The 27,611-nt window shown below is 44.2% G+C and overlaps 2 protein-coding genes across 2 annotated transcripts; both read left to right on the forward strand.

Moving 5' to 3' along the window:
• Nucleotides 1-316: 316 nt before the first annotated feature.
• On the forward strand, nt 317-12,729 carry LOC120730923 (minichromosome maintenance complex component 3 associated protein). Its single transcript, XM_040027533.1, has 29 exons — nt 317-525; nt 556-1,992; nt 2,147-2,394; nt 2,575-2,656; nt 2,759-2,915; nt 3,007-3,203; nt 3,295-3,434; nt 4,119-4,316; nt 4,462-4,730; nt 4,837-4,999; nt 5,711-5,868; nt 6,019-6,242; nt 6,382-6,605; nt 6,848-6,948; nt 7,055-7,186; nt 7,381-7,494; nt 7,973-8,125; nt 8,231-8,428; nt 8,519-8,587; nt 8,670-8,804; nt 8,887-9,040; nt 9,331-9,595; nt 9,682-9,779; nt 9,890-10,280; nt 10,377-10,643; nt 10,877-11,006; nt 11,245-11,430; nt 11,982-12,132; nt 12,210-12,729. Exons 2-29 carry the CDS (start codon nt 930-932, stop codon nt 12,369-12,371), a joined length of 5,829 nt encoding a protein of 1,942 aa, XP_039883467.1. The 5' UTR covers nt 317-525; nt 556-929; the 3' UTR covers nt 12,372-12,729.
• Nucleotides 12,730-12,842: 113 nt separating this feature from the next.
• On the forward strand, nt 12,843-27,155 carry lss (lanosterol synthase (2,3-oxidosqualene-lanosterol cyclase)). Its single transcript, XM_040027536.1, has 22 exons — nt 12,843-13,105; nt 13,559-13,727; nt 13,888-14,026; nt 15,074-15,182; nt 15,568-15,689; nt 15,777-15,873; nt 16,084-16,219; nt 17,943-18,051; nt 18,823-18,941; nt 20,295-20,392; nt 20,534-20,561; nt 20,933-20,989; nt 22,151-22,222; nt 22,768-22,818; nt 22,964-23,113; nt 23,566-23,662; nt 24,009-24,114; nt 24,476-24,541; nt 25,863-25,943; nt 26,056-26,226; nt 26,356-26,434; nt 26,696-27,155. The coding sequence occupies exons 1-22, from the start codon at nt 13,092-13,094 to the stop codon at nt 26,831-26,833; spliced, it is 2,208 nt and encodes a 735-aa protein (XP_039883470.1). The 5' UTR covers nt 12,843-13,091; the 3' UTR covers nt 26,834-27,155.
• Nucleotides 27,156-27,611: the final 456 nt, after the last annotated feature.

Here is a 27,611-nt window from a genome sequence, read left to right on the forward strand (position 1 = left end):
AGCCAAAAAAGCAACACAAAACAGTAAAAGGTGGGATCTTTTTTGACGCACTTCTTCGGGTATTCCTATAATTCTGTTAACTGGGGGAACTTTATGAGCAGCCAAACAAACTTTACTAAGTAATACTTTCATGGTGTTAGCCTGTGCTAGCAGTGTAGCTACGAGTCTGTTTTCGTCTCTTTTTTTTTTATCAGCTTTTAAGCTTAAATTCTCCTCAGGCCGGAACTGCCTTACTGCTTGTTGCTATTCGAATGCTTAAAAACGTTAACATAAAACGTTATTTGAGCCATGAATACACCCAATCCGTTCGGTAGTGCCCATGGAGGAGCTTTCCAAGTCCCGAGCAGCAGCGTGAAGCCCAGCTTGTTCTCATCATTTGGGCAGCAGAGCTCCAGCACACAGGCCCCGCAGAGTGTGGGATTTTTCGGTCAGCCGCCCCCTCAAGGAAGCAATATGTTTGGACAAGCCCCGGCCTTTGGACAGCCATCTGCGCAGACTTCAGCGTTTCCACAGCAGTCTGCCCAGGCTTCAGCGTTTGGACAGCCATCTGCGCAGGCTTCAGCGTTTGGACAGCCATCTGCGCAGGCTTCAGCGTTTCCACAGCAGTCCGCCCAGGCTACAGCGTTTGGACAGCCATCTACGCCAGGCTTCAGCGTTTGCCACAGCAGTCTGCCCAGGCTTCAGCGTTTGGACAGCCATCTACGCAGGCTTCAGCGTTTGGACAGCCATCTACGCAGGCTTCAGCGTTTGGACAGCCATCTGCGCAGGCTTCAGCGTTTGGACAGCCATCTGCCCAGGCTTCAGCGTTTGGACAGCCATCTGCCCAGGCTTCAGCGTTTGGACAGCCGTCATCAGGAGTAAGCAGCACGGGTTTTGGGGGTGGCACAACACCGGCTTTTGGACAGACTGGAGGGCCTGGTCAGAGTTCAATGTTTGGGCAAACGCCTGCTTTTGGGCAGGCTTCGGGATTTGGCAAACAGCCACCAGCAATCGGCCAGCAGCCCTCTGGGTTTGGGAGCCCACTGAGACCCACAGTGAGTCAGCCTCAGCCTCTCGGGTTTGGACAGCCATCATCATCATCCACCACTGCCACCACCAACGCCAGTCTGCTTGGGCCAGGTCAGAGCAGGAGCTTCGCACCATCTGAATTTAGTTTCAGGCCAGCCAATGAGGCACTTTTCAAACCCATCTTTAGTGCCAGTCCCGAGCCAACCAACCCCCCAACCACTTCACTGTCCAACTCAGCTTTTGGTGGGTCCCAGACAACCTCCAGCACCACCACCACGGCTGGTTTTTCTCTGTTGCCTAAGCCTGGGTCTTTAGGTTTCAGCTTCTCTGAACCAGCCTCAGCCCCCTCTATCTCCTCTCAAAGTAACCCACTAACAACTGACAGCAGTAGTGGTCCAGCTACCACTCTTCAGTTCACCTTCTCCCAACCAGCCACACTCACCAGCTCCAGCACTAAGGCTGCCACCACAGAGCCCACCACCCCGTCGTCTTTCAGCTTTACACCCAAAACCCTCCAGCCTCAGGCATCGCAGCTTTTTGGAGGAACAACTTTTGGTCAGCCCTCAGCTTTTAGTGAAACCAAAACCAAAGAAGAGGCTAGTACAGATGTTAAAGTCCATACTACCCAAGGGGACATCAACATATTTGCACGGCTTGGCAAAGGCACCAAGCGGAAAGACGATCCACCAATCTCCAGCACCGGCCTTGAGAAATCAGCTGTCCCTGAGGAGGATGTTCCACCTGAAGGAGAGTCACCGAGACATCCCCCAAAGAGGCCGCTGATGAGGTCGCGTGGCCCACCAAGAGGATTAATCAGCCGAGCATTGAGCAGTCTTCGTAAGGATGGTGCTAAACCAGTGAGGCGGGAGGCTGCAAACGAACCGGAGAGGGAGGATGTCCAAATTCAGAGTGGTGACCTCTTTGTAACTCCACCTGCTGCCCAGACACTGACCAAAGATGTGCAGGATAAAGCCGAAGAATCAGGTGAGACATAAAAGTCATATATACTATGCATTAGTAATAAATGTTCGAAGGGTCATGGCAAAAATCCTTCATCATGTAAAGTACTTCTAAACAATTGAAGACCAGTTTACTCGTCAGTGCTTACAATGACTGTTGTGATTTTTTTTCTCTACAGATTCAGCAAAACCTTCAGAATCAAAGGTCGCAACCACGACCCCAAATAAACGTGGCTCACGCACTGAGAGCATGGACAGCCTGAGCGGCATGTCTCCCACCGACTGCACCTCACTCATGTGCAAGAACGTCCCTTCATCACTCAACAGAAGAGACACGATCGAGAAGCACTTTGCTCGGTTTGGGAAAGTTCACAAGATTATCTGCCGGCCCGCCAAGAACCTCACCATAGTGTACTTCAATGACCACGTGAGTCACCTCTTTGTACCCTCAACATCCTAAGTTAGAGGGTATCAACAAAACTGGCATTCAGTTTAACTTTTCTCTCTCAAGCTTCTACTCTTTTATTGCAGGTATTTTGGAGTTTCCTATTCTACTTTATAGAGTGTAATGTAGATTTTTTTTGTCTTTTCCCATCATCTCTTCCAGGCATCAGCGGCAAAAGCAAAGAAAAAAGGCAAAATCCTGCAAGGAAAAGAGCTTCTCCTCCTGTGGCAGAGAAAGAAGCAGAGTAAATGCAAACATTTCTTTAAAAGCTAGTTTATTTTGGCAAAAATATCCTCTAACACAGAGTGATGGTTCTTCTGTATTAATGTGTAATGTTATGGAGCAGGTCCAGGGGAGAAAGCGGGTAGACCTGGAACTGGAAAGGAGACGTCAGAAGGAGAAGGCCAGGAGGACATGGAGTCAAAAGCGGGTTCTTCTTCACCACTACGGAGACCCACCCTCAGACCTCCCACACTCAGCAGCACGGTGACCTTCAGCCGCAGGTAACACAGCACCTAATTTTTACTTCACCAATAAAGCTGTCATGTAGTATGAAAAGTTTCCACAACATCATGGCTCTCTCACATGTGTCAGCTCCCCGGTGAAGAAACCTTCCCCCGTAAAGGCTCTGCAGTTTGACACTGAACCTCAAAAAGAGAGCAGCACCAGCCAGAGCCAGAGCTCCGAGCGCCCGGTCCCATCCTCTCTCCTCCCCCTCATCGGGCAGGTGGCTGAGACCGCAGAGGACAAATACCGCCTCCTCGAGCAGAGAGACAAGATCCTGCGTCAAGGCAAAGCCACCTCTCACATCAGCCATTATTAACAGAGCTACAAAAATTAAAATAAAAAGGTGTGAGACATTTAGTGCTGATGTCTTTACAGGCCGGCCAAAGCGGACAGACCTCCACCTTTCCAAGGTATTTGTGGGGACGTGTCCTGACATGTGTCCTGAGAAGGAGAGGTACATGAGAGAAACTCGGAACCAGCTCAGCGCATTCGAAGTCATTCCAAGCACAGAGACGGTAATGTCTTTAATATCAATATTAATATTATTTAAAATATTAAATTTGACCTAGAACTCCATGTTTAGTATTCAGAAGATTCTCTGGAGCACATTTAGATTTAAACTCTTTATTCACTTCATCTGATTGCACTAATTGGACGTTTGGGTGCACAACATTGTAAACATATCTGCTATTCATAAATAATGAATGTGTAAATATCTGTTTAGGCTTAGTGATAAATAATAAAAAAATATGTATACACTGGAGAGACACTGCAGACTAGAAATGTCCAACTCACTTAAGTTTGTGGGCCAAAGAAAGCCTCGTATGATGCCCGACAGTCAAACAACTAAATGTTTAAAACTTTTCTTTTAATTTAAACAAAAATTGAGGTGATGTTAACATTACCTCAATGGGTAGTACAGAATGAAAATGTATTGGCCCAGGGCAGCCCCAGGACTCACTGGAAAGGTTATACCTCTTGGCTGGCTTGGGAATGACGTTTTGTCCCCTTCCGATGAGATTAAAGAGGTGGCTGTGGTGAGGGAAGTCTTGGCTTCTCTGCTTAGACTGCTGCCCTGGATAGATGGATGAAATGGTTTTCAGTGTTTTTTGTAGCAGGCTGTAACCTGGTCATGCAAGGAAATGAGATTCTTTCTTGCTGTAAACAATTTTTTTTTTTCTCCTTCCGTCTCTGACCAGGTGGATCACAAAGCCGCCATCAAGGAGTACAGCCGCTCATCAGCCGACCAGGAGGAGCCCCTGCCCCACGAGTTGCGTCCTTTGCCGGTGCTCAGCATGACTATGGACTATCTGGTGACGCAGATCATGGATCTGGGCCACGACAACTACCGGGACTGGTACGACTTTGTCTGGAACAGAACCCGCGGCATCCGCAAGGTAGTGCTTCAGATGAGCTGCTCCAGCTATACTTAATTACAACTTCAAAAAAGCTGTTTTGTTTCTGGAGGTTTAGGTGGGTGATTGGTGTGATTTAGTCATTGCTCTGGAGAGACTGATCCTCGTCTCCATCTCTCACTCACAGGACATCATCCAGCAGCACCTCTGCTGCCCACAAACGGTGTCACTGATTGAAAAGTGCACCCGCTTCCACGTGCACTGTGCCCACCACCTCTGCGAGGAGCACATGTCATCGTTCGACCCCAAGATAAACAACGAGAACATGACCAAGTGCCTGCAGAGCCTGAAAGAAATGTACCAGGACCTGGCTACGCGTCACATCTTCTGCCCCCGTGAGCCGGAGTTCCGTCAGTACAGCGTTCTGCTGAAGCTCAACGACGGGGACATCCTGCGGTCAGTCACGGAAACATATACAGAATATACCCATTCGGTGCTCCAGCGAGCATTTCCTCTGTAATTTGTAGCTGCATCTCACACCTGACCCTTAATCTCCACGCAGTGAGGTGCAGCAGTTTCGCGATGAGGTGCGAAACTCCACCGAGGTGAAGTTTGCGGTGCAGGCGTTTGCTGCCGTCAACAGCAACAACTTTGTTCGCTTCTTCAAGCTGGTGAAAGGAGCCTCGTACCTCGCCAGCTGCCTCCTGCACAGATACTTCAACCAGGTCAGAAACTGCCTGGAAATCATGTCTGAATGTTTCTCAATGAGTTTGTTTACGCACTTTTTTCAGGGATGCTTCAATTGTGACACTTTTGGATCACAACCTAAATTTGCTGAATACATTTTTGTTGCTCTTGTTATTATTTTATTTTGTTTGTGTTGTTATTCATCTCCTGCACTGTGCCAGGAAACAATTTAATTATTTGATCTTTTATTCAGCACAAAATGAATGTGCCATACCAGATAATATTTTTATTTCCTGATATACTGTAGTCATCAAGCCTGATGGACTTTTTAATGACTCTTTTTTTTAAATGAGTGAGAGAAGGTTAAAACAGAGGATTGCAGTAACACTTGTGTTGTAAGCTCGTGCTGTATCTGGAGCGCACGTCAACCAGCTGACGACCACCAAATCCCAGTTAACCAACTTCCTGTCAATGTAAATATTATTCCTGGAACTGTATGATGGCATAATGGTTGTTAGCAGCTGTAGCTTATGTCTTAAACAATCCTTAAAAAAATATGATACTTAACTTCAGCATGGAGATGAATTTAGATCTGGCAGGATATTAATTAAAGGGACAATATTTTAGTTTTTTTGTTGGTTGAAAAGGTCAGAACAAATATTGATGTGTTGGAAAAAGATTTGGTGCTCATTAAAATACAGTTTTTTGTGCGGGTGTTGAAAACTCCTAAACTTCATGTCTGTGTGCAGGTCAGAGCTAAGGCGCTGAAGACCCTGAACATGGCTCACACTGTGGGTCCCCGCTCAACTTTGTTTCCTGTTAATGACGTCGTGCGGATGCTGATGTTCCGCACCACTGCAGAAGCGACTGACTTCGTCCAGCAGTACGGCCTCAACGTCAACGACGGGTGAGCGTCCACGCCACTGGTTTCTCTCTCAGCTCCTTTCAGTGGAATGCTGTGTTTCTAAGGTCGTATTGCAGACTTATTGCATCGGCAAGACCACCTTAAATAGCCTTTGATTTGATCTCGTTTTTGTGTTTTACGTTTTGTCTGCAGCATGGTCGAGCTGAGTCGAATAGCCTATCAGGAGCCAGAGCTGCCGCTATCCCAGAAGAAGTCTGAGGTGATTCTCGCTAAGAGAACGGTCTTGATTGGGGAGGTGGTAAACGGAGGGCCCCTCCCGAACCCTCCCCAGCACACCCCCGTCTGCAGCTTTGACTCCCAGAACAAATACAGAGGAGAAGGAGGCTTGATCGAGGCCACGCCATCCCAGTTTAAAGGTCAACATGTTTTATTTTCTCCAGTTGTTGCACACACGTTAGGTTATTCTATTTCTGTAAAACTCAACTAAGAATGATCATTTGATCACATTCAGGAGGCGAGGAAGTGAATTCTTTGATGTCTGTTTTGCCGTTTCAGTTGTTGGTGACAGAATGGAGCTGAAGGCGCCACCCAGTGGCGAGCTGCCGTCTCAGGTCGTACCAGTCAAAGCTCCCGATGTTCCCGCTGCCTTTGGGCCAGCTGCAGCTATTATAGATGAGACGGGAGAGCTCTCGACCCACCCAGCTGAGCCCCAGCTGCTATTCCAGCCTGTCAGACCCCCGTCACCTCCACCCAAACCTCAGCTGGTGTTCAGTGATGAGGTGGGGAAGAGTTCCCAGCTCTTCATAGACATTACCAATTCTCATTTTCAGTACAGGACCGTTCTCTAGTAACTCTGTGTTTTTATAAGCAATGTAGATATTTTTGCAATTAAATTTAGGATTGCTCACTTAAAATCACTTAGTGTACCTTTAACAGTAAAGATAAAGAATTAATATTTTCCTTCCTTCTCTTAAAAGATGATAAGAACTCATTAAAACATCTTGTCTGTCGCTCGCTGCAGGACATCATGGCTGAGCTGGATGGTGTGGTAGAAGAGGTGGTTGATGCAGCAGTGAGGGAGATGGCTGAGGCCGGCGCCAGCTACGCTTCAGCAGCGCTCAAGTAAGCTTATCATGAAAACCTGTGATTGCAGTGTGTGGGAGGAAGTCCTCCGGTTAACATGACTGATAACTGGCTGGGTTTTTTTGTTTATTTTTGTTTTGTGCAGGGAGAGCAGCGTGCAGGTGGAGATGATGGTGAGCGAGGTCCTGAGGCAGATGCTACAGGAGGTGTCTGCCGCCGAGATCAAGCTGGAGCATGAGCGCATCGCTGAAGAAAAACGCAAGCTTGAAGAAGCCAGGTTGGTCTGCCAGCAGCTGGTTTATAACAGGCGTATCACCGCCCTGGGTTCAGTTAGGAAAAAGGGAAAATATCTTCCACTCTAACAACAGACTCGTGTTTTCCTAAGCCGCAATTGTGACTCCGTCTTAAATATTTTGGGCCGTTTTTGCCACGACTAACCCTGGTTTGTTTTTCCTTTTCTGTCTGTATCAGGAGGCGTCAGGAGCACGAGGCTTTCCTAACTCAGTTCAGCTTCTCTCTCTGCACAGAGGTGATGCACGAAGTGCTAGATGAGACCATAAAGGAGACCGCCGCATCTGAGATCCAGTAAGACAAACAGATCTGACCAAATGTGTAACTAAGCAAAATCTGTTATGTTAATTTTTGACCTGAATACAGTCGCTTTCCACGATACACGGTTCAAAATGATCCTTATTTGTCTTTTTCGGGCTTTGGCACAATTTTCAGTTCATCCTATGTCTCAGACAAGCTCTTTTAGCTCCTGCCTTTTAAGCCAACTGTCTTCTGATTGGCTGACCCACAAAGGAGGTGGGCGGGGCTTCTGTTGCAGATTGTGGAGAATAGAAAAACCAGCCCGACACTGAATGTTTGAAGAATTACTTACACACGCACACCAACCTCATTATTTAAGACTTGTTTCATATTTATTATGAGCATCCACTAACTTAACAGTATGCATGTGACTGAGGATGAGGACGAGTGGACATGCAAAACAAAAAGAGGAATGTCGTGACGTTGGAGCTCTTCGAGTGGCAGACATTAACTTAAAAAAATTGTTTTTCAGAGAGGCATTGAATGAGAAAGCAGAGCGGGTGGCTAAATGCACAGAGCAGGTGTGTGTGAGTCTAGTTGAGGAGACTCTGAATGCAGACATCGCTGTGTTGGTTGAAAACCTGCTTGAAGCAGAGCTGCAGCGTATCCACAAGTACATCAAAAGGTAAAAACCTGGATAATGAAGGCGCACGAGCAAAACAAAACGGCACCAAGAATCCCAGAAACGTCTTTCTGCAGTTTTTAAATATTCCTCTTCCTCATCTACCAGGTGGCGTGACGTGGTGGCTGTTCGCCGTCAGCTGAAGCGACAGATGCGAGGCTTTCCTGCAGCCCCTTGCTGCGTTGACCCTCGCTTCAAACTGAAAGCTCTGGCTCCCAGCGCCCCTGCTCAGCCCTCCATAGCAGATCTGGCTCGTGGTTTGGTCAATCTGGGAAATGCTGGCATGTTGGCGCTCTCCAGCACCAGGTGTGTGTATCTCCTGTCCTCTCCTGTCTCCTGTCAGTGTTGGACGATGAGCACAGTTCCTTTGCTGTAACATGTTTTCTGTCTGTCCAGGTTGTACAATATGAAACGAGGAGCAATCCACCAGATGAGAGTACACTACTACTTTCAGCAGCTGCTTGAGTAAGTCCTGTTCCTGTGTTTGTTCAGTCAGCAGTCCGTGTCACAAAGTGTCATTTTGACCTGTTTCTGGCGTCGCCCTCAGCGAAACAGTTTGGGCGCCTCTCGACCTGCCGGCGCTGGTGACGGAAAGCATCCCCAACGCACCCGAGCGAATCTTCTGGAAGGCCGTCGTTCTTTTACCCAGCAACCATGAGAGCGTTGCCAGCCTGGCAGACAGGTGCTCTAATGCCCTAAAGATATTCTAGGCCCGGTTTTCTATGAACATTTCACTGATTGTGTCCTGTCTGTTGTGATTTCAGGATCCTCTCTGACTGGCTGGAGGTGAAGCTCGGTGGGCATAAGGAGTCAGAGGGCAGGGAGGAGCAGCCAGAGGGCACCCTGCAGACACTGACTGTCACCAACACGCTGCAGGAGAGCGGACAGCGCACTCACAAAGTCCACATTAGCATCAAGGTCAGATCACGCAGGGCATGCAGAAATAGAAATATGATTATTCAGAGCAGAGCTGTGCTAGAATCACAATAGACAGGAGCTTCACGTTAGGTTAAATGTTTTAAGGCTGAAGCTGAAAGGCTTGTGTGAAGAAAAATAACTAGAATAGGCTTAAAGGGTAAAGAAGAAGCAGCTTTTTCAGGGACATAAATCATGTTTTGCTGAGATTAAAAGTACCAGAAGTCCGTTAATGATCAGAAAAACAAAACGGTTAGGAATTATATTTTAATATTTCTTTCCCCACCCCGCAGGTGTCTCGAGGTCCGCTAAACGAAGACGGCCTGTCAAAAATGGAGGAGAGTTGTGAGCTCCAGGGGACGAGCGCCCTCATCATGCTGCTGCCCGCCCTGCCCACCGTGGAGCCTGATCAGGACGAGCAGGACGTCCCGCTGTTGTCCGCCTTGCTTCAGCTCAAACAGCTACAGCAAGCCAGCGCCTGGCACTGCCCACTGCCGCTCGTCATCCTGGTGCCAGGGCTAGACGGGGGCGCTGCTGATACACAGAAACTTGTTGAAGGTGAGAAATGGTAGTGAAGACAGCACGAAGAGATTTCTGTAGTAGTTGGTAAATGAGTGTTTTTAAAAAAGCTTCATCTCTTCTAGCTCTGAAGCTGCACACACTGGTGATGGACGGCCTGATATCGGAGTATACGTTCTTCTTCATACCAGAGACCACTAATGATCTGCAGGGATCCAAACAGGTACGCATTTGCTCCTTTGCCATCATGGAGGTTTTTTTTTTGGTCTTGCTTTTTTTCCTTTACTGACCTTCTCCATCTTCTCTCCGTCCTGTCCTGTTGTTTGTCTTCAGATAAACCAGGCCGTGCGCTGGCTGGCTCTCCGTACTCTGCCACCTTTCAGTCTAACCTGTAAGACCCTAGTGGAGCTCATTGAGTCCACCTTAAGTCATGAATTCAGTCCCAGAGTTTACTCCCACCGGTTGGAGCGAGCTACCGCACATCTTCCATCCCAGGATCCAGCTCCTGTCGTTCAGCTTTACAACGCAGTCCTGACTCACGTTGCTGATAAAGCGGCATCTCAGGAGCTCTGCGGGCTCTCATGGCCTCCGGGCGAATTCTGTCTGCCTGACATGAGGGATTTTGTGCCTCATCTGGCCTGGAACTCCTACCAGCACCTGGCCTGGCTGCGGGAAATCATCCTCAGCCTGCAGCTGCCAGAGTGGGAGCAGCTGTCCGCAACAGGTCAGTTTCACACAGAAAGAGATTTATTTTCCACAAAGATATTCAGAGGTTAATAATCCTATTTTATATATTTAATCATCTTATTTCTCTCTTTAGACTCGTGGTCTGAGCTGTGCTCCTCCATCTTTCGCTACGCCGCTAAGATCCCGGTCTCGCGTCGCAATCAACCCCTCCTCATGTCTCGACTCGAAAACCTTCTGGAAAGAGTCAAGTTAAAGAGTCGGCGCACCCGAACCCCTGGATACGCTGGAGAAGACGATGTATGTGTGGACTTCAGTTTGATTCCTTGGGATGACGTGCTGGTGATCTGCATTGACCACAAGCTGAAGGACTGGCAGATACCTAAACCACCTGTCTGCCAAGGTGAGGACCATGCTGCTGTAATTAATTAAAACTAAATTTGAGACTAACTAAAACCATATAGAGCACTTAATAAAGTTGCCAAATACAATAAAAATGTAAAGACAATGTCTTAAGTTTTAGTCTTTGTCAGTTTGGTCTAATTTTCTGTGGAAGATCATCTTAAAAAAATGCCTATTTTCCACTTTGCTATTGATGTTTTTGACCCATAATTCCTATTTATTGTTTGTTTTAAGATGCTGTGACAGAGGATGGAGAGATCCTGGTTTATTTCCCCAAATACTCACTGAAGGGCTTCCAGCCGCCCGAGGAGTGGACGGAGGCCATGAGGCAAACTCACAGAGAGAAGCAGCAAGAGAAGGAGGGGTAAGGAGGCCCGGGAAAACCCCACAGGTTGTCAATGCCTCTGAGACATGCGCATCTTTCTTTTAATCTGACAGCACCTGAATGTGCAACACTATTGTGCAGTGCATGAAGCAAAAACTCAGACTCCCCAAAAACAGTCCTACTTAAATGCTCTAAAGCCGGCGTCATGGTGGCATCCTTGGAGCGCCTCCTTTGCTCTTCCTTTGTTCCTAATTCCTCCGGTTTTCTCCCTCCTCAGGGTGAGTGCAGCTGCTTATGCCACACCCACCACGGCGACCCTCAGGCAGAGGTTGTTCCACAGTCTGGTGGAGCCCGTCGAGGCTACGTCAGCCCCGCTGGACATCACCCACACGCCCACGCCACCGGAGCTGCTGGCCCACAAAGTCCTGCAGAGCTTAGAGGAGGAGAAAGCTGAAAGCAAGAGGTATACCTACATCACTGCTTTTAAATGTGATGGTCATGGATTAGGGTGGTGGGGCTCACACAGGTAGGGAGTTTTAGCCCCAGATTAGATTTTTATGACCATAAGGCCATCCCACACCCACCAGTTCAAGTGAACCTCAGTGAACCTCATGGCAGTTTGCAAAATCATCCCAATTTTATTATAATGAGAATTTTCCACTTCTTTTGTGTCCCCTATGAGCAATTTTTCATCTGCTGGGTATCCAGGAGCAAACCATTACACGCTGATTCATTTTCTGCTGCGTTCGTTTCATTTTTGATTCAATATTAATTAAGAAGTCCCTGAAACCCTTGCGCAGGTTCAAAAGGTTCTTGTTGACTGAAGATTGTTTTTAGCCATCTCTAGTGGAGCTAAACTTGAGAGCGACTGAATTTGGGCCTGAAAGAAAGAAACAAAAGCATTGTAATCAGAATGAACTCATAATCATCACAAGTCAAAATTGTGATTTTTAAATTGAAGTTTGATTGACTGGGGAGTCCGACAGTAAACACACCCTCTCTGCCTTTCTGCAGGAGCATGGAGCAGCTTCAGTGCTGGGTGGATGGCGACCCTTTGGAGCAATTGACCACCCCGCTCTTCCTCCCATCCTCCACCCTTCTGTCCATGCCCACCACCATAAGGCACACCCCCACAGCCAGGACTCGAGAGGCATCTTTCACACAGGTACGACTGTTTCCCGGCACTGAAATAGGTTCGCTGTTTAAGCTGCTACAGATAAAGAAAATATTTTATCTTTCCAGGAGCCTGATGATCCTTTGGAAAAAGTGACCCGGCGTAAGACTGCTCCTGAATCTTTGACGTGGCGACTGAAGGAGCTGGAACGCCAGATTTTGGCAAGCCAAGAGGAAGAACTGGCCTGCAGGCTAAAGCTGAGCGGCATGCTGAGCATCGTCGATGACTGACAGCACTTGAAGAAAACAGAAGTGTTTGCATCTACATACCTGTCTGTGACATGATCATCACCTTTTCATCTCAGTGTGGTCGGGTCCACGGACTACAAATAGGAGTGTGGGTTTTTTTTTGTTTTTTTGTTGTTGTTGTTGTTGTTGTTGTTGTTGTTGTTGTTGTTATTTTAAACATGAAAATGTATATTTTTAGCACTGGATTAACTTTGTAACACTGACTCCGGATTTATTGTTGTTTATTAAGAGTGTCTCTGTGTAACTAGCACATTAAACGCTGGGGATTGAACTCCTTTAATCCCACATTATTATTGAATATATAATTGTTGAATAAAAGTGGAATATTTTTCTTGTAAAACCGTTTGTCATTGTTATCATTGCTTTATCACTGTCCAGCTGTGAGCCACATGTGTATGTTTATCTGAGCAGCTCTATGATTCCACGACCTCACTGTAAACTCCGCCCATTTCCCCTCCCACTCGGTTTGTGATTGGAAAGCAGAGTCTCTGCTCATGTCTCTCCATGTGGAGAACTCCTCGGACGGGCCTCGCATGGCCTCCTGGGAAGTGGAGTCTAAGATGTACTAAACTCGCTGCACTCGCTGCCCTCTCAGGACTACAGTTCCCGTGGAAACACTGGAAGGGGCGGAGCTTCGGGAGCTCTTGAGATGAGATTCATTCACGTATTTGAGCGGAGGGTTTGACTGATCTGACAGCAGCTATGACTGAGGGAACGTGAGTTTTTGGCTTCTTTCATTTAACAACTATGAGATTTTAATTTCAGTGAGAATTTTACCTGAATAAATAGGACGATAATAATAAATAAATCATTCATAGTGCACGTTTTTGTCGTAACTCTAAGAAATGTTTAAGAAAACATTAGTGAAATGTACTTGTTAATGAGCTCAGGAATTATAAAGAGTTTTTAGAAAGCTAAAATTTGGGGATGGGATGCGAGAGGTCGGAGCCAGGTCTTACCTGCTCATGAAACAGGTTGACAGTCAAGTGTTTAATAACCTTTGAGCATCTGAAAATGGGGTCTGTATGTAAAATTGCTCTAATTTATAAAAATGAAACAATAATATTTCGTTAAATCTCTTGAAATCAAGCTGGAAGTCTGCACTTCAGTCACATCTGTAAAAGGCAATCTACAGAAGTGTTTCCTTCTTCAAATACTCTTTCTGCCAGGCACCTGCGGAGGCGAGGGGGGCCGTATAAGACGGAGCCAGCCACAGACCTAAGCCGCTGGAGGCTGACCAATGTGGAGGGCCGGCAGACGTGGCGGTACCTGGAAGATCAGGAGACCGCAGACAGAGAGCAGAGCATGCTGGAGGCCCATTCACTCGGCTTGGACACGGTGGGCTCCTCTCAGTTGTTTCCCATCTTTTACAGCTTTTGAGTTGACTGTTTGGCTCTTACTGGAAACTGGATTTCTCAGAGCGACACAGTAAACTTGAATATCTTTAAACTTTGTGGATGACAGCGGTGGGTGGTAAGATCACTGATTCTCTCCACAGAGTAAGTTTGTGTTCGACTCTCCAGCCGCCCACACTGCTGTGGACGCCGCAGTGAAAGGCATGCACTTCTACAGTCAATTGCAGGCCGAGGATGGTCACTGGGCAGGAGACTATGGAGGGCCTCTCTTCCTGTTGCCAGGTGAGTCTAGTCATCCTCCTTATCCTGATGTCTGTAGTGACCGCACAAAATAAAGTGAAGCTTCTCATTGCATCATTGGAGATGTTCCCTTTAAAGCACTGCCTTTACAGGGAACAGAGTCTTGTCTTCAACCTCCAGTTCTGAATGAAATGGTATAAAAATTCAGTACACATTAATGTATTTATGGCAGACTAATTGTGAAACCCAGGAAGGTTTGAACCCACCATTTATTTATTTTTGTGTGTGTGTGTGTGTGTGTGTGTGAGGCAACAGTTTTAACCTTTGCACCATCAGTGACGGTGATGCAGAATGAATCAGCAGGAGTACTGACAGGGACTAGAAAAAGAGCATCACTTGTATTGGTTTCTCTCCATTGACTCCCTCTTATATTCAGAATTTAGTTTAAAATCCTGCTCTTTACATACAAGACCCTGAACAGTCAGGACCCATCTTATCTTAAAAACCTCATAGCTCTCAGACTGCGGGCTCACTTGTGGTTCCTGGGATGGTTAAGAGTAGAATGGGAGGCAGAGCCTTCAGCTTTCAGGCCCCTCTTCTGTGGATTCAGGAGACAGACAGCCACTCTGCTTTTCAGATTTAAGATTAGGCTTAAACTTTCCTTTATGATAAAGCTTATGCTTCAGGCTGGATCAGTTAACCCTGAATCCATCCTTAGTTACGCTGCAATGGTCCAAAGCTGCTGGGGGATTCCTATGATGCACTGAGTGTTTCTTCTTCACCTCTTTATGCACCACTATAGCACTGAATCTTTAGCAGTTATTAAACGCTGGCTCTCTGTGCCATAGTTTGTCTTTTGTCCATCTCCCTCCTCGTTCACACAGATGACTGTCCCTCCCTGAGACTGGTTCTGCAGGTTACCTGTTCAAATGGAGTTTGTCCTTTGTTTTGATTGTTGGTGTTTTCTCTGTATTAGGGTCTTCAATTTAAAATATAAAACGGCTTGAGGTGGCTGTTGTTGTGAATTGATGCTATATAAATAAAACAGGGTGTGAGGGATTTCATGTCTTAGTTCGGGTGCTTCCACAGGTCTCCTGATCACCTGCCATGTAGCTAAGATCTCCCTGCCTGAGGCCTGGAAGAAGGAGATGGTGAGGTACCTGCGCTCAGTCCAGCTCCCTGATGGAGGCTGGGGTCTGTAAGTCAACACATGTTTTTTTTTTTTTTAAATATTCTTTTAATGTTCATATCACCATACCAACCTTATCACTCATGTGGAACTGATATCAGTAATAACTTGGATTCCAACCTGTTATTACATCAAAACTCTTACCAGATTTAAATAAGAACCAAATACAGAGACAAACAAACGAATAAGAAGCACTGAGACACAAAGACTAACACAAAACACGATGGCAGGAGAAGTAGAAAGACAACAAACACATTTAACAGCACATATAACAGAGAGGCAAGTTTAGTGCTGCTAAACTGCTCTAAAATGATCCCAGGACAGCACGTTTCCAAAGTCAACCCCTCAAGCGCTGATCACAGCAGCAGTGAGCATGCGTGTGTCACTTCTGCAGACATGTTGAAGACAAGTCCACCGTCTTTGGCACAGCGCTGAGTTACACCTCACTTCGGATCCTGGGAGTGGATCCCGATGATCCAGACATGGTTCGTGCCAGGAACAACCTGCACAGCAAAGGTCTGTCATGTTCAGTGTGCGTTTTTCTCCATGGTGTCATGTTTTGAGCTGCAGTGTACCATAGCGCTCTGTGTTTACCTGGTACAGGTGGAGCAGTTGGGATTCCCTCGTGGGGTAAATTCTGGTTGGCCATTTTGAACGTCTACAGCTGGGAGGGAATGAACACGCTCCTGCCTGAGATGTGGTGAGTGAGAGATGATTTCCAGGCTCGTGTGCAGCTCTGTGGCCTCTCACAGGTGTGTTACATGAAACAAGAGTTTAACCCTTTGCGGCGTTGTTGGTCATGACTCTGACCCTGACTTGTGGTGTTTCTAAGTAGAATGGAAGTCAGACTGATCATTTTCCCTCAAATATAAATGTTCCAGGATTCCTGATGTGTTTCTGTCTCTTCCAGGCTCTTCCCCACCTGGATGCCGGCCCACCCCTCCACCCTGTGGTGTCACTGTCGGCAGGTCTACCTCCCGATGAGTTACTGTTATGCCGTCAGACTGGCCGCAGACGAAGATCCCCTGGTTCTCAGCCTCAGACAGGTGTGCAGTCCACCGTGTTCCACATGGGGGCGCCATGCTCCAACACAGTACGGCCAAACATATTCAGTGTTGTGCTTTGCATCCCAGCTGTGGCTTACCTGGTGATGTCATGTGGACATGACATCCTCTTAAAGTTCAGCACAAAAACATTCCTGCTGTTACTGTAATTAAACCTGATCCTCTTTGCCATTAATGATAATTAAAATAATGATAATATTAGTAAATATATCAGCGTTAGTAAAAATAGAGAATGACTGTGAGCATCTGTGGAGTTACCTGCTGTACAGGTAGGCCTGTGTTTTAAAAGGTTTTCTAGGTTGATTCAATTTATCCTCAGACAGTCAGAAATATTATAATTCTGATCATTTATCAGTACTGATACATGTGAGACTTCATCAGAATTGTGAACATCACAGCAGATGCCTTTTGTGTGAAAGTAACTGAGAATAAAACAGAAAAACATGAAGGAGATTTTTCTGGCCCGGCTTTTTATAGCAGATAACCTTAAAAAATATTCTGCAATATTCTGTAATTTTGCATAATTTTAAAAAGTTTTAATTTCTTCAGTATTGAACAGCAGAAATTAGGCTTTCTTGTCCGAGGTCCTTTAACTGAAAAAAAGAAAAAGACAGCGCTGTAAACAACGGTAGACTGGTGGGTAATAAGCGAATGAATAATGCAGAAAACAGAGATTTGAGACGGGAAACTGTTCCTGAAGTACAGAGAGAGAGAGAGAGAGAGAGCTGTGCAGGAAGTGTGATTTTTATTGTGGTGGAAGCAAAACAGCAAAACTCAGAGGGAATTCATGACGATGTTTATCAAATGTGAAGCGTAGTTTGCTGCTTCTTTTGCTGCTGGCTCGGTGAATTTTGGTTGGAGAGAGACTAAACCTGCAGCTCAGAATCGACGCAAAAAGATGTAAACACAGAGCAGACCAGACGCATCAGAATCGCTGAGCTCCGACGGCGTGTCCGTCTACCGTCGGGTGAGAAAGCCAAGAAAGACAAAGCTGATTCTGATGCGTCGGGTCCGTTCTGTGTTTACGTCTTTGTGTGGAATCCGTGTACCTGCTCTCATTTGCTGTTTGGTGGTTGTTGAAATAGTTTTGTGAGCTTTAATCTGAGAATTTGGCATTTCTGGCAAAACACAGTTATATTTAAAAGTCAATTCAGGATTTAATGAGTCGATATCGCTTTATTCAAGCTACTCACCTCCCTCTTCCACCTGCACTTTCAACTGGACCACGGCCGATCAGAGAGGTCCCGCCCCTGACTATCTCTGATTGGTTTAGTCCACGATAGGGGCATAATGTGTGTCTGTTGTTGACCACACGAGATTTTTTTTTTTTTTGTTACCCAAACAGTTGGTCGCACTGGTGTGACCAAAGATATATATATATATTTTTTTTAGTCGCATCACTGAAAAATTTGGTTGCATTTGCGACCAAATTGGTCGCACTCTAGAGCCCTGCCTCTCAGTCCTTCTTTCCTTTTCTTATTTTCGTTTCGCTCTCGCTTTTTATGTTTGTTTTCTTCCTTTTTTTTTTTTATATCTACCTGTCTGTCTGTCTCTTCCTTGTTCTTATTGTTTAGGCTGAGGTTGGAGTCTAGGAGAATTATGTGAATAGAGTGTGTTCCTGTGCCTGTGTTTTGCCTTTAATTGTTCTCTTCCTCTGTAGTCTGTATGTATATCAATAACATGGGCCTTGTTCTTTGTGCTATAGGAGCTTTACGTGCAGGACTATGCTTTTATAAACTGGCCGGCGCAGAGGAACAACGTGGCAGCATGTGACATGTACACACCTCACAGCACACTCCTCACAGTCGCTTACAGTAAGTCTGACCTGTGAATACCTGCCTCCAGAGCTGCACATTTAAAACAGTTGGGTTGTAATGACTGCTAAGAAAAAATGGACTAACAGATGTTTTGCACAACAGCAAAGCTTTCAGCAGCAGACATGAAGGAAAGAGAAACTGTTGAGTCTGTGTTTCCACAGGCTCCGCTAATTTAGAGACTTATTCCTCATGGAGAACGAAAACAAGACAGAACATCTTCAACCGGTCTTTTACTCGCTAATAAGGGAGGGCTTGGTCAGAGCCAGGCTGTGGAGCTAAACGCTCCTCACCTGTCTCCAAACCAAGTCCTTCAAAGAGCAGCTCTCCTCACAGCTATTTATTGACAAACTGTTACAATACACATCACAACACAAGCACCTCCCACCGTAAAACCCCCCAATGGTTCTAAAAGACAAGGCACTATGTGTACGTGTGTGCACGTGTATGCATGTGCTTGCATGTGCAAGAACGTGTGTGTGTCGTACAGATCTTTCAGATAAGATGTGCCTAATAAAACCCACGTCAGCCTCCCCCAGCACCAAATTGGCTGGAGAAGTGGTCAGAGACAAAGGAATGTCTTTGATCACACAGTTTAAAACAATGTAGAGATGGTAAGAATAAAAATGACAACATTTAACAATTCACTTTAATAGAAAAGTTTTGTCTGGAGGGTGTTTTACACAGTGAGCATGGTAATAAGTGTTTTCAGTGGGTATTCCCCTCCACTCTCTTCTCTAACCCTGTGACTTTGTTCCTTCTGGCCTGCAGTGGTGTTAAATGTATACGAAGCCCACCACAGTACCACGCTGAGAGGAAAAGCAGTCAAAGAGCTGTATGATCACATCGAGGCCGACGATCGCTTCACGAAATGCATCAGCATTGGCCCGGTAACTAATACACAGATACTCGAAGCAAAGAACACAGATTTGTGGAGTTTGAGTTTCTAGGTGCAAAATTTATTTAAATCATCTTATTTATGCAAGGCAAGTTTATTTATATAGCACAATTCAACAACAAGGTGATTCAAAGTGCTTTACAGAGACATTAAAAACAAAAACAAATAAAAAGCATGATTTAAAATTGTTTAAAAAAACAAAAAAAAAACAGTATATAAAATCAGAACAGTAGATAAAATCAGTAGTTAAAATGTAAGTTTGGAAATTTAAGCTTAAAAGTGTGGATTTGGTGCTTTATTCAAATGCAGCTGAGAACAGGTGAGTCTTCAACCTGGATTTAAATAAACTGAGTGTTTCAGCTGATCTGAGGCTTTCTGGGAGTTTGTCCCAGATATAAGGAGCATAAAAGCTGAATGCAGCTTCTCCGTGTCTGGTTCTTCTGACTCTGGGAACTGATAAAAAACCGGATCCAGATGACCTGAGGGATCTGGAAGGTTCATACTGGGTCAGGAGGTCACTGATCTATTTTGGTCCTAAACCATTCAGAGCTTTATAGACCAGCATCAGAACTTTAAAGTCTATCCTCTGACGGACAGGCAGCCAGTGTAAAGACCTCAGAGCTGGACTGATGTGGTCCACTTTTTTGGTCTTAGTGAGGACTCGAGCAGCAGAGTTCTGAATGAGCTGTAGTTGTCTGACTGATTTTTTTAAGGTAGACCTGTAAAGATGCTGTTACAGTAGTCAAGCCTACTAAAGATGAATGCATGGACTAGTTTTTCCAGGTCCTGTTGAGACATCAGATCTTTTATCCTTGATATATTCTTGAGGTGATAGTAAGCTGACTTTGTTATTGTCTTAATGTGTTTTTCTAAGTTTAGGTCTGCATCCATCACTACACCCAAATGTCTCGCCTGGTTGGTGGTTTTTAGGTGTATAGATTGAAGTTCTTTGGCACCAAAGACTATTACTTCAGTTTTGTTTTTGTTTAGCTGGAGAAAATTGTGGCACAACCAGTCATTAATTTCCTCAATGCATTTACCAAGAGCCTGTACAGGGCCTTGGGCTCCTGGTGACATTGTGATATATATTTGTGTGTCATCTGCATAGCTGTGGTAGTTAATTTTGTTGTTCTTTATAATCTGTGCCAGTGGGAGCATGTAAATGTTAAACAGAAGGGGTCCCAACATGGAACCTTGGGGAACTCCACATGTAATACTTGTCTGCTCAGATGTGAAGTTACCTATTGATACAAAGTATTTCCTGTTTTCTAAGTATGTTTTGAACCAACAGTGTAAAATAAAAAGAGCAACGTGCAGTTAGATATCTGCTGATGGTTCTCCTCAGATCTCCAAGACTATCAACATGCTGGTTCGCTGGTATGTCGATGGTCCCTCCTCTGCAGCCTTTCAGGAGCACGTGTCCAGGATCCCGGACTACCTCTGGTCAGTCAGCCGATCTTGTTCAGTAATAAAACAAACCAAACTCCAGCTTCAAGAACAACTTCAACTATGCAACATACAGAAAAAAATCATTTACAAAAGGTGTAAAACTGATAAACTTACTGTAAGTTCTCTGTGTACCAGGTTGGGACTGGATGGAATGAAAATGCAGGTGAGAATTTGTTCTGTCTTTGTTTTACCTCTTTAACATTTGAAGGTGTGTTTGTGAGGATCTCTGCACCTCCAGCTTGCAAAAGAAGAAAGAAGAAACTCTTTACTGAGCCTTTATTAAATCCATATTATTCTCACAGCAGAAAGATGTCATTAAGTGTGAGATATAGAGGAGAATGGTGCATCACCGATGTAGAAAGAAGAATCCATAGAATCAGTTTCGGCGACAGCTAAAGTTCAGGTGGTGCATTAATCCAAAGAATAGCCCAAAATCTACTTGAATACATAAACTTATTGCCTTCTAAACACATTATTTTAGTTTACTTGTTTGTTTCTTGCTTTGGGATTAATCCAATCTCTTCTCTGACACAGGGGACGAATGGATCTCAGCTCTGGGACACCTGCTTTGCTGTGCAGGCTTACCTCGAGGTAAGACAAAGATGACCTCTAATGCTTACAGTAATTTTAACCAAAGCACATTCATGCTCGTATGTAAAACCCCTCCAACACCCCTCCATCTGTATTTGACAAGACTGCTTAAAGAAGTGCTGCCATTAATTAATGTTTCAATCTTAAATATGAGCAGCCTATCTCTAATAATTAGCTCTGTTCCACAGGCCTTCAAGCTGGCAGTAGTTAAATCATTACTTAATCATCCATCCCTTGACCGAGATGTCTTCGCTAATTATAGGCCAATCTCCAACCTTAATTTCATATGGAATTCAAATCCTTGAAAGAGTAGTTGTCAAACAGCTAACAGATCATCTGCAGAGGAATGGCTTATTTGAAGAGCTTCTGTCAGGTTTCAGAGCTCATCACAGCACAGAAACAGCTTTAGTGAAGGTTACAAATGATCTTCTTATGGCCTCTGACAGTGGACTCGTCTCTATGCTTGTCCTGTTAGACCTCAGTGCAGCGTTCGATACTGTCGACCATAATATCTTATTATAGCGATTAGAACATACTGTAGGTATTACAGGTACTGCAGTGGTTTTTATCATATCTATCTACTAGACTCCAATTTGTTAATGTAAATGGAGAGTCCTCTTCACTCACTAAGGTTAGTTATGGAGTTCCACAGGGTTCAGTGCTAGGACCAATTCTGTTTACATTATACATGCTTCCCTCAGCCAGTATCATTAGAAGGCACAGCATACATTTTCACTGCTATGCAGATGACACCCAGCTCTATCTATCCATGAAACCAGAAAACAGACAGCAATGTCTTAAAGATATAACCTGGATGACCTGGATAACTTTTTGCTTCTAAATTTAGGTAAAATGCACGTTATTGTACTCAGACACAGCTGTGTACCCAGAATTGGGCCCTGAGAAACTCCACATATGAAATCAGTGAGTAAATTTTGATGAGAGTCGAACTAGTCAAACACTAAGCCAACACATAGTCCTAAACGGGACGTCACAATCAACTTTGTCAATAAATATTATCTGGTAACAGAAATGTTACCTGTGTAATTTAGTCCGAGATCAAGACGACCTTGACAAGAACTGTTTTAGTGCTGTGTTTGACATAAAAACACATCAGGAAAACTACTTCTGTGTGTTGCAGTTTTGTTTTGTTTTTTTCAGGCAGGAGCTCAGGACGACCCAAAACTAGCTGAATGCCTTCGAGACGCCCATCAGTTTCTCACTATCACACAGGTACAGCAAGGAGATGCACTTTATCCACCGAATGGCTTTCATAATGAAAACAAATTTTTTTGTGTTCTTTGCATATTTATGTGGTGTCTGAATAATCTGAAAAACTAGCTTCTGATTGGGATAATTCACCTAAACATTAAAGTTGGAAACCAGAAAGTAGTACACATTGTTTTAGTAGTATATTTTAGTTTTTCTTCCAGAAATCAAAGAATCCTGAATTATAATCTATGGGTGAATTCCCTAACAGCAATGATGATGATAGAAGTAATACCTTTTAGTGAAAAATGTTTTTTTAAAACTTTATTTGGAGAAACGTTTGCAGATAAGTGATTTTAATCCGATTTGACTGATGATTTAAACATGCAGTTTCTGTGTCCTGATGACCATTGAAATGTAATTGTATGTTTTAAGATAACGGGCCAAAAACATGCTGCATGAGCTTCTAAGATGGCCCCAAGTTTCAAGACTTCATCACGATGGGTTTTATTTTGACACTTTAAAAAAATGTTTATTTTAAATGGATGACCAGTTTTTCGCTCTTACAGATCCCGGAGAATCCTCCTCAATATCAGAAGTACTACAGACAGATGAATAAGGTACAGATATTATCACCCTGCAGTCGCTTTTAACCAGTTTATTTATCATTGTTAAATAAATCACTCGGATGTGCTTTGACGAAACATAAACCGTCTTAAATTTAGCTTATGTGCATAAGTAAAGCATGCACTGCATTTGTTTCAGGGAGGTTTTCCCTTCAGTACCCGTGACTGTGGTTGGATTGTGGCCGACTGCACTGCAGAAGGCCTGAAGTCACTGATGCTGCTGCAGGAGCTCTGCCCCTCCATCAGGCAGCCCGTCCCCTCTGAGCGTCTGTGTGATGCCGTCAACGTGGTGAGTACAAAAAAAGGAGCCTTAAGCCTTTTTTTTTTTTTTTTTACAGTTCATACTCTCCACATCTTGTTTGTGTTTTATGCCCCACACATCCCAGAGATCTGCAGGTCTGCTGCAGCAGGCTTCTGCTCGTATTTTAAATGAACCAAATAAATACTCAGCTCTTAAACTTGACTGTAATTTCTAATTGATTTTCTAGGTTTAACACTCTAATATTACCTTATGTTGCACATTTGACCCCTAATGCCTATCGTATTTTATGTACAGCACTAACTAAAATAAACATTGTTGAAATAAATGTGGAGCGTTGTGAAAAATTGAGAATATCTAAGGCTTCCTGTGAAATCTTGCTGCCTTTTCATTTTAAAGGCGATTGGAGTGCAAACTGAACTGAAGACCCAGCCCCTCGTCATCCTCTTCTTCATCTTTTCACCATGTTTCTGTTTTTGTAGCTGCTGAGCATGAAAAACACAGATGGTGGATTTGCCACATATGAAACTAAGAGAGGAGGGAGACTCCTGGAGCTGCTCAACCCCTCTGAGGTTTTCGGTGAGTGTGTTCCCAACATCTTACTGAAAAAAATGTCTCTGTCTAAAAGAAACTTTGATTTCAAAGAGTCATGTGAGGAGGAGTTCCCGGCTGTTGCTGGGAATGTCTGAGTCCCTTAAACTGTAAATATGTAGATATGAAAAAAGGAGGCAATAAATATAAACATGACATTTGGAGAGTGGAAACCTTTGTTTCCATTGCGTACTCAAAATGTGGCAATGACCTTTCCAGTAGCAAAGGGCAGAAAGTCAAAGACTGCCTTATTTTCCATTGAAAATGAGGATGCACTGTTACTTTGTGCCATGTCTGTCTTTTTCTTTTATCTCTTACGTTCATACGCAAACAGGTGACATCATGATTGATTACACATATGTGGAGTGCACCTCAGCAGTTATGCAGGCTCTGAGGCATTTCCAGAAGGTCTACCCTGATCACCGTGCCGAGGAGATAAGGTATAAACACGTTGTTTAGAGGTATACTATCTCCTAAAACTGTTTTCACACATGCACTGCAATCCTGAACCCTTGTGCACATGACTCGACAGACGGGCAGGTGACAGCAAAGGCTGGACATTAGCTACACTTACTGCCATCTTTTCTGCTCCCTCTCATAAACCCATTGGAGCAAATGTGTCCATAGTGTGAGATTCTTCTGTAATTGTCCAAAGTATTAGCAGGGCTTAAACTAAAGCTGACCTAATAAAATGAGTATAAAACCAAACTGTCTTTTTCTGAAAATATCTTGAGCATATGTGTTTTCTCAGTTGTCGCTTAAGTTCAGGAGGATCCTCTGAGTTTGCTGTGTCTTCTTCAGGTCGACTCTGAGAGAGGGGCTGGAGTACTGCAGGAAAGTTCAGAGACCTGATGGATCTTGGGAAGGGTGAGGCCAAAATGAGAGATTTATTACTGGATCTCCTTGGTAGATTTTATATATGAGAGCACCCAAATCCAGAACATTAGAGACAAATTTGTAAAAAAACAAACAAACAAAAAAACGAAATAATAACATAGACATTGAAGTTTGTCAGGTTTAGTAAAATCAGCTAAGCTCAAGTCATTTATGTGGTTCTTCAAAACCACAAAGGAATTAGATCACCTGAGATTTATTTATTCGGTGTAACCGTGCATTGAACTGAGAAATTACACTTTGGAAGAGAAAAAGTTTCAGTGCTATTGTTACAGAAAAAATTAAAAACACATCAAGTAATCACCAAGTACACTGAAAGACAACAATTTTATTTAAACAGCGCCAAATCACAACAACACCTCAAGGTGCTTTATATTGTAAGGTAGACCCTGCAATAATACATACAGAGAAAAACCCTACAATCATATGAGCCCCTATGAGAAAGCACTTTGGTGACAGTAGGAAGGAAGAACTCCCTTTTAACAGGAAGAAACCTCTAGCAGAACCAGGCTTAGGGAGCGGCGGCCATCTCCAGTGACCAGTTGAGGTGAGAGAAAGAAGACAGGATAAAAGACATGCTGTGGAAGAGAGCCAGAGATTAATAACAAGTATGATTCAATGTAGAGAGGTCTACTAACACATATTGAGTAAGGCGACTGAAGAAGAAACTTTCATTGCATCATGGGAATCCCCCAGCAGCCTACACCTATTGCAGCATAACCAACGGAGGATTCAGTGTCACCTGATCCAGCCCTAACTATATGATTTAGCAAAAAAGGAAACCTTTAAGCCTAATCTTAGAAGTAGAGATAGTGCATGTCTCCCGAATCCAAAGTGAAAGCTGGTTCCATAGAAAAGGGGCCTAAAATGTTACTAATGTAACTCTTTATTCTCCTGGACAGACGGATGCCACAGACTTTCCTGATATTCCTAAGAGAAAATGATGAACAACTAACATGAATCAGTAGCATGCAGGTGCAAGTGCATTTAATTTACTTTTTTAAAAAAAAAATTGAAAAGGGGAATTCTGACAATTGAGGAATTCTTTATAATTTTTGTTTCTGCAGCAGGCTAATCCTAATTGAAATGTGAAAGAAAAACTATTACACCAACTTTCAAAGCTGATCAGGTGACAGAACGGTGCAGCTAATGCTTGTGAACAACAGGTGAAACTGATGAGTAGAACATGAAGTTAAAACAGACAAAGGCAGGAAGTAAAATGATATAAAGGTGTGCAAGGAAAGCCCCAACTATACTGTGAAGATGACTTTTACATTCCTGTCTCATTGCTTAGTTCCTGGGGAGTCTGCTTCACGTATGGGATGTGGTTTGGCCTGGAAGCTTTTGTTTGCATGGGTCACGTGTACGAGAACGGGTAAGATGTAATCACTGACTTTTATACACATTCTCCTACGTATAAACCGCCCATTGTTCTCCAAAACCTCTAGCCTACATATTTCTTTTTGTGTCACATTCTTTGTGAGCAGACATGTGTGCGAAGAGGTGCAGAAAGCCTGTCAGTTCCTGCTGGACCGGCAGATGCCAGAGGGAGGGTGGGGGGAGGACTTTGAGTCATGTGAGCAGCGTCGCTACATCCAGAGTGGCTCCGCTCAGATACACAACACCTGCTGGGCTCTGTTAGGGCTGATGGCTGTCAGGTAATAAAGAGCAACTCACCTTTGGGCTACTGACCAATCAGAAAGAGTCCGAATAAAGATGTGATGTGAGCATTGTGTTAATCGGGTTGTTTAGTTTATGTAATGCATGTTGTGTGTCTGCATAACCAGGCATCCTGACAGGAAGTCCATTGAGAGGGGAGTACAGATGCTGATTGACAAGCAGTTGCCCAACGGAGACTGGCCACAGGTGACTTTCTGCCTTTAAAGGGACAGCGCACCCTAAAAATCAAACACAAATGTCTTCACTCTGTAAAGAGACTTAGCTGCTTAGTTTTTCAAAAGCATTGTTTTAGTGCTATTGGCCCAACACAGCGAGTGCCATCTATATGACGACGTTACTACAGCAGATATTTCCAAAACTGGACATGTGTCCCTTTAATCCCTGCATTGATGACCATGTGAAATACAACAGGATTGTTAATGTGTTGTTTTTCTTCTTCCTTTTCAGGAGAATATTGCAGGTGTGTTCAATAAAAGCTGTGCCATCAGCTACACCTCATACAGAAACGTCTTCCCGATCTGGACCCTCGGCCGCTTCTCACGACTTTATCCCACCAGTGGGCTGGCCGGGAAGGTCAAGCTCTGAACAGACTGCATGCCAAAAAACATCAATGTCTCCAACAAAAAATAGAAAAACAACATTTACTGGAACACATAATCTCTGTTTTTAAGTCACACCTGAAATGACTCAATGAACATGCACCATTGATGTGTTTCAGCTGCAAACACGTTTCATTCTTTGAATTACTTCCTGTCCACGCAGCCAGAGCTCCTCCTTAAAATCCTTTCTCAGTCTGATCTTAAACATTCATGTACACAAAACAGACTCCTGTCCATGTTGCCTTACATCCCCTTTTACTTGTAGTTTAATTTTTATTTGATCTTAATAATTAAAAAAGAAATACAGAGTTTGGCTTCGTCATCTCTTCCTGAAGTACACAAAACATATTGGCAGACGAGGGTGATGAGGAAGAAACAGTAGAGGAAAGACTGTAGAGGAAAAAATGAGATTTTTCATTAACAGGTTCTATGCAGTCAGGAGGGTTTCATGATCCCAGCAAAACTCAGTAACACAAAGCACTGCCACCATCACATCTCATGATGTTTTAACATTTATTTACGCTCACAGTCAACTGTTTTCTGCAACAACGCCTGCATCCCCTACTGCAGCACATAGCCGAGGTTATTGATACCAATCCTACCATTATGTTTTCTAGGCTGAAGTCCAGCAGCTTGTGTGGTAAAGAGTTAATTTATTAGAAGAACTGTGTGTCAAGTGTACAAAAAAAAGCCTTGTGTTGTGGCTTGGTGGCTTAGTGGGAGTGTCACTTTTGGGGAAAAAAAAGTGCACTTGGAAACAAACA

The sequence above is a fragment of the Simochromis diagramma genome, unplaced genomic scaffold (genome assembly GCF_900408965.1).
Source record: "Simochromis diagramma unplaced genomic scaffold, fSimDia1.1 OVJJ01000343.1, whole genome shotgun sequence".
Taxonomy (NCBI): domain Eukaryota; kingdom Metazoa; phylum Chordata; class Actinopteri; order Cichliformes; family Cichlidae; genus Simochromis; species Simochromis diagramma.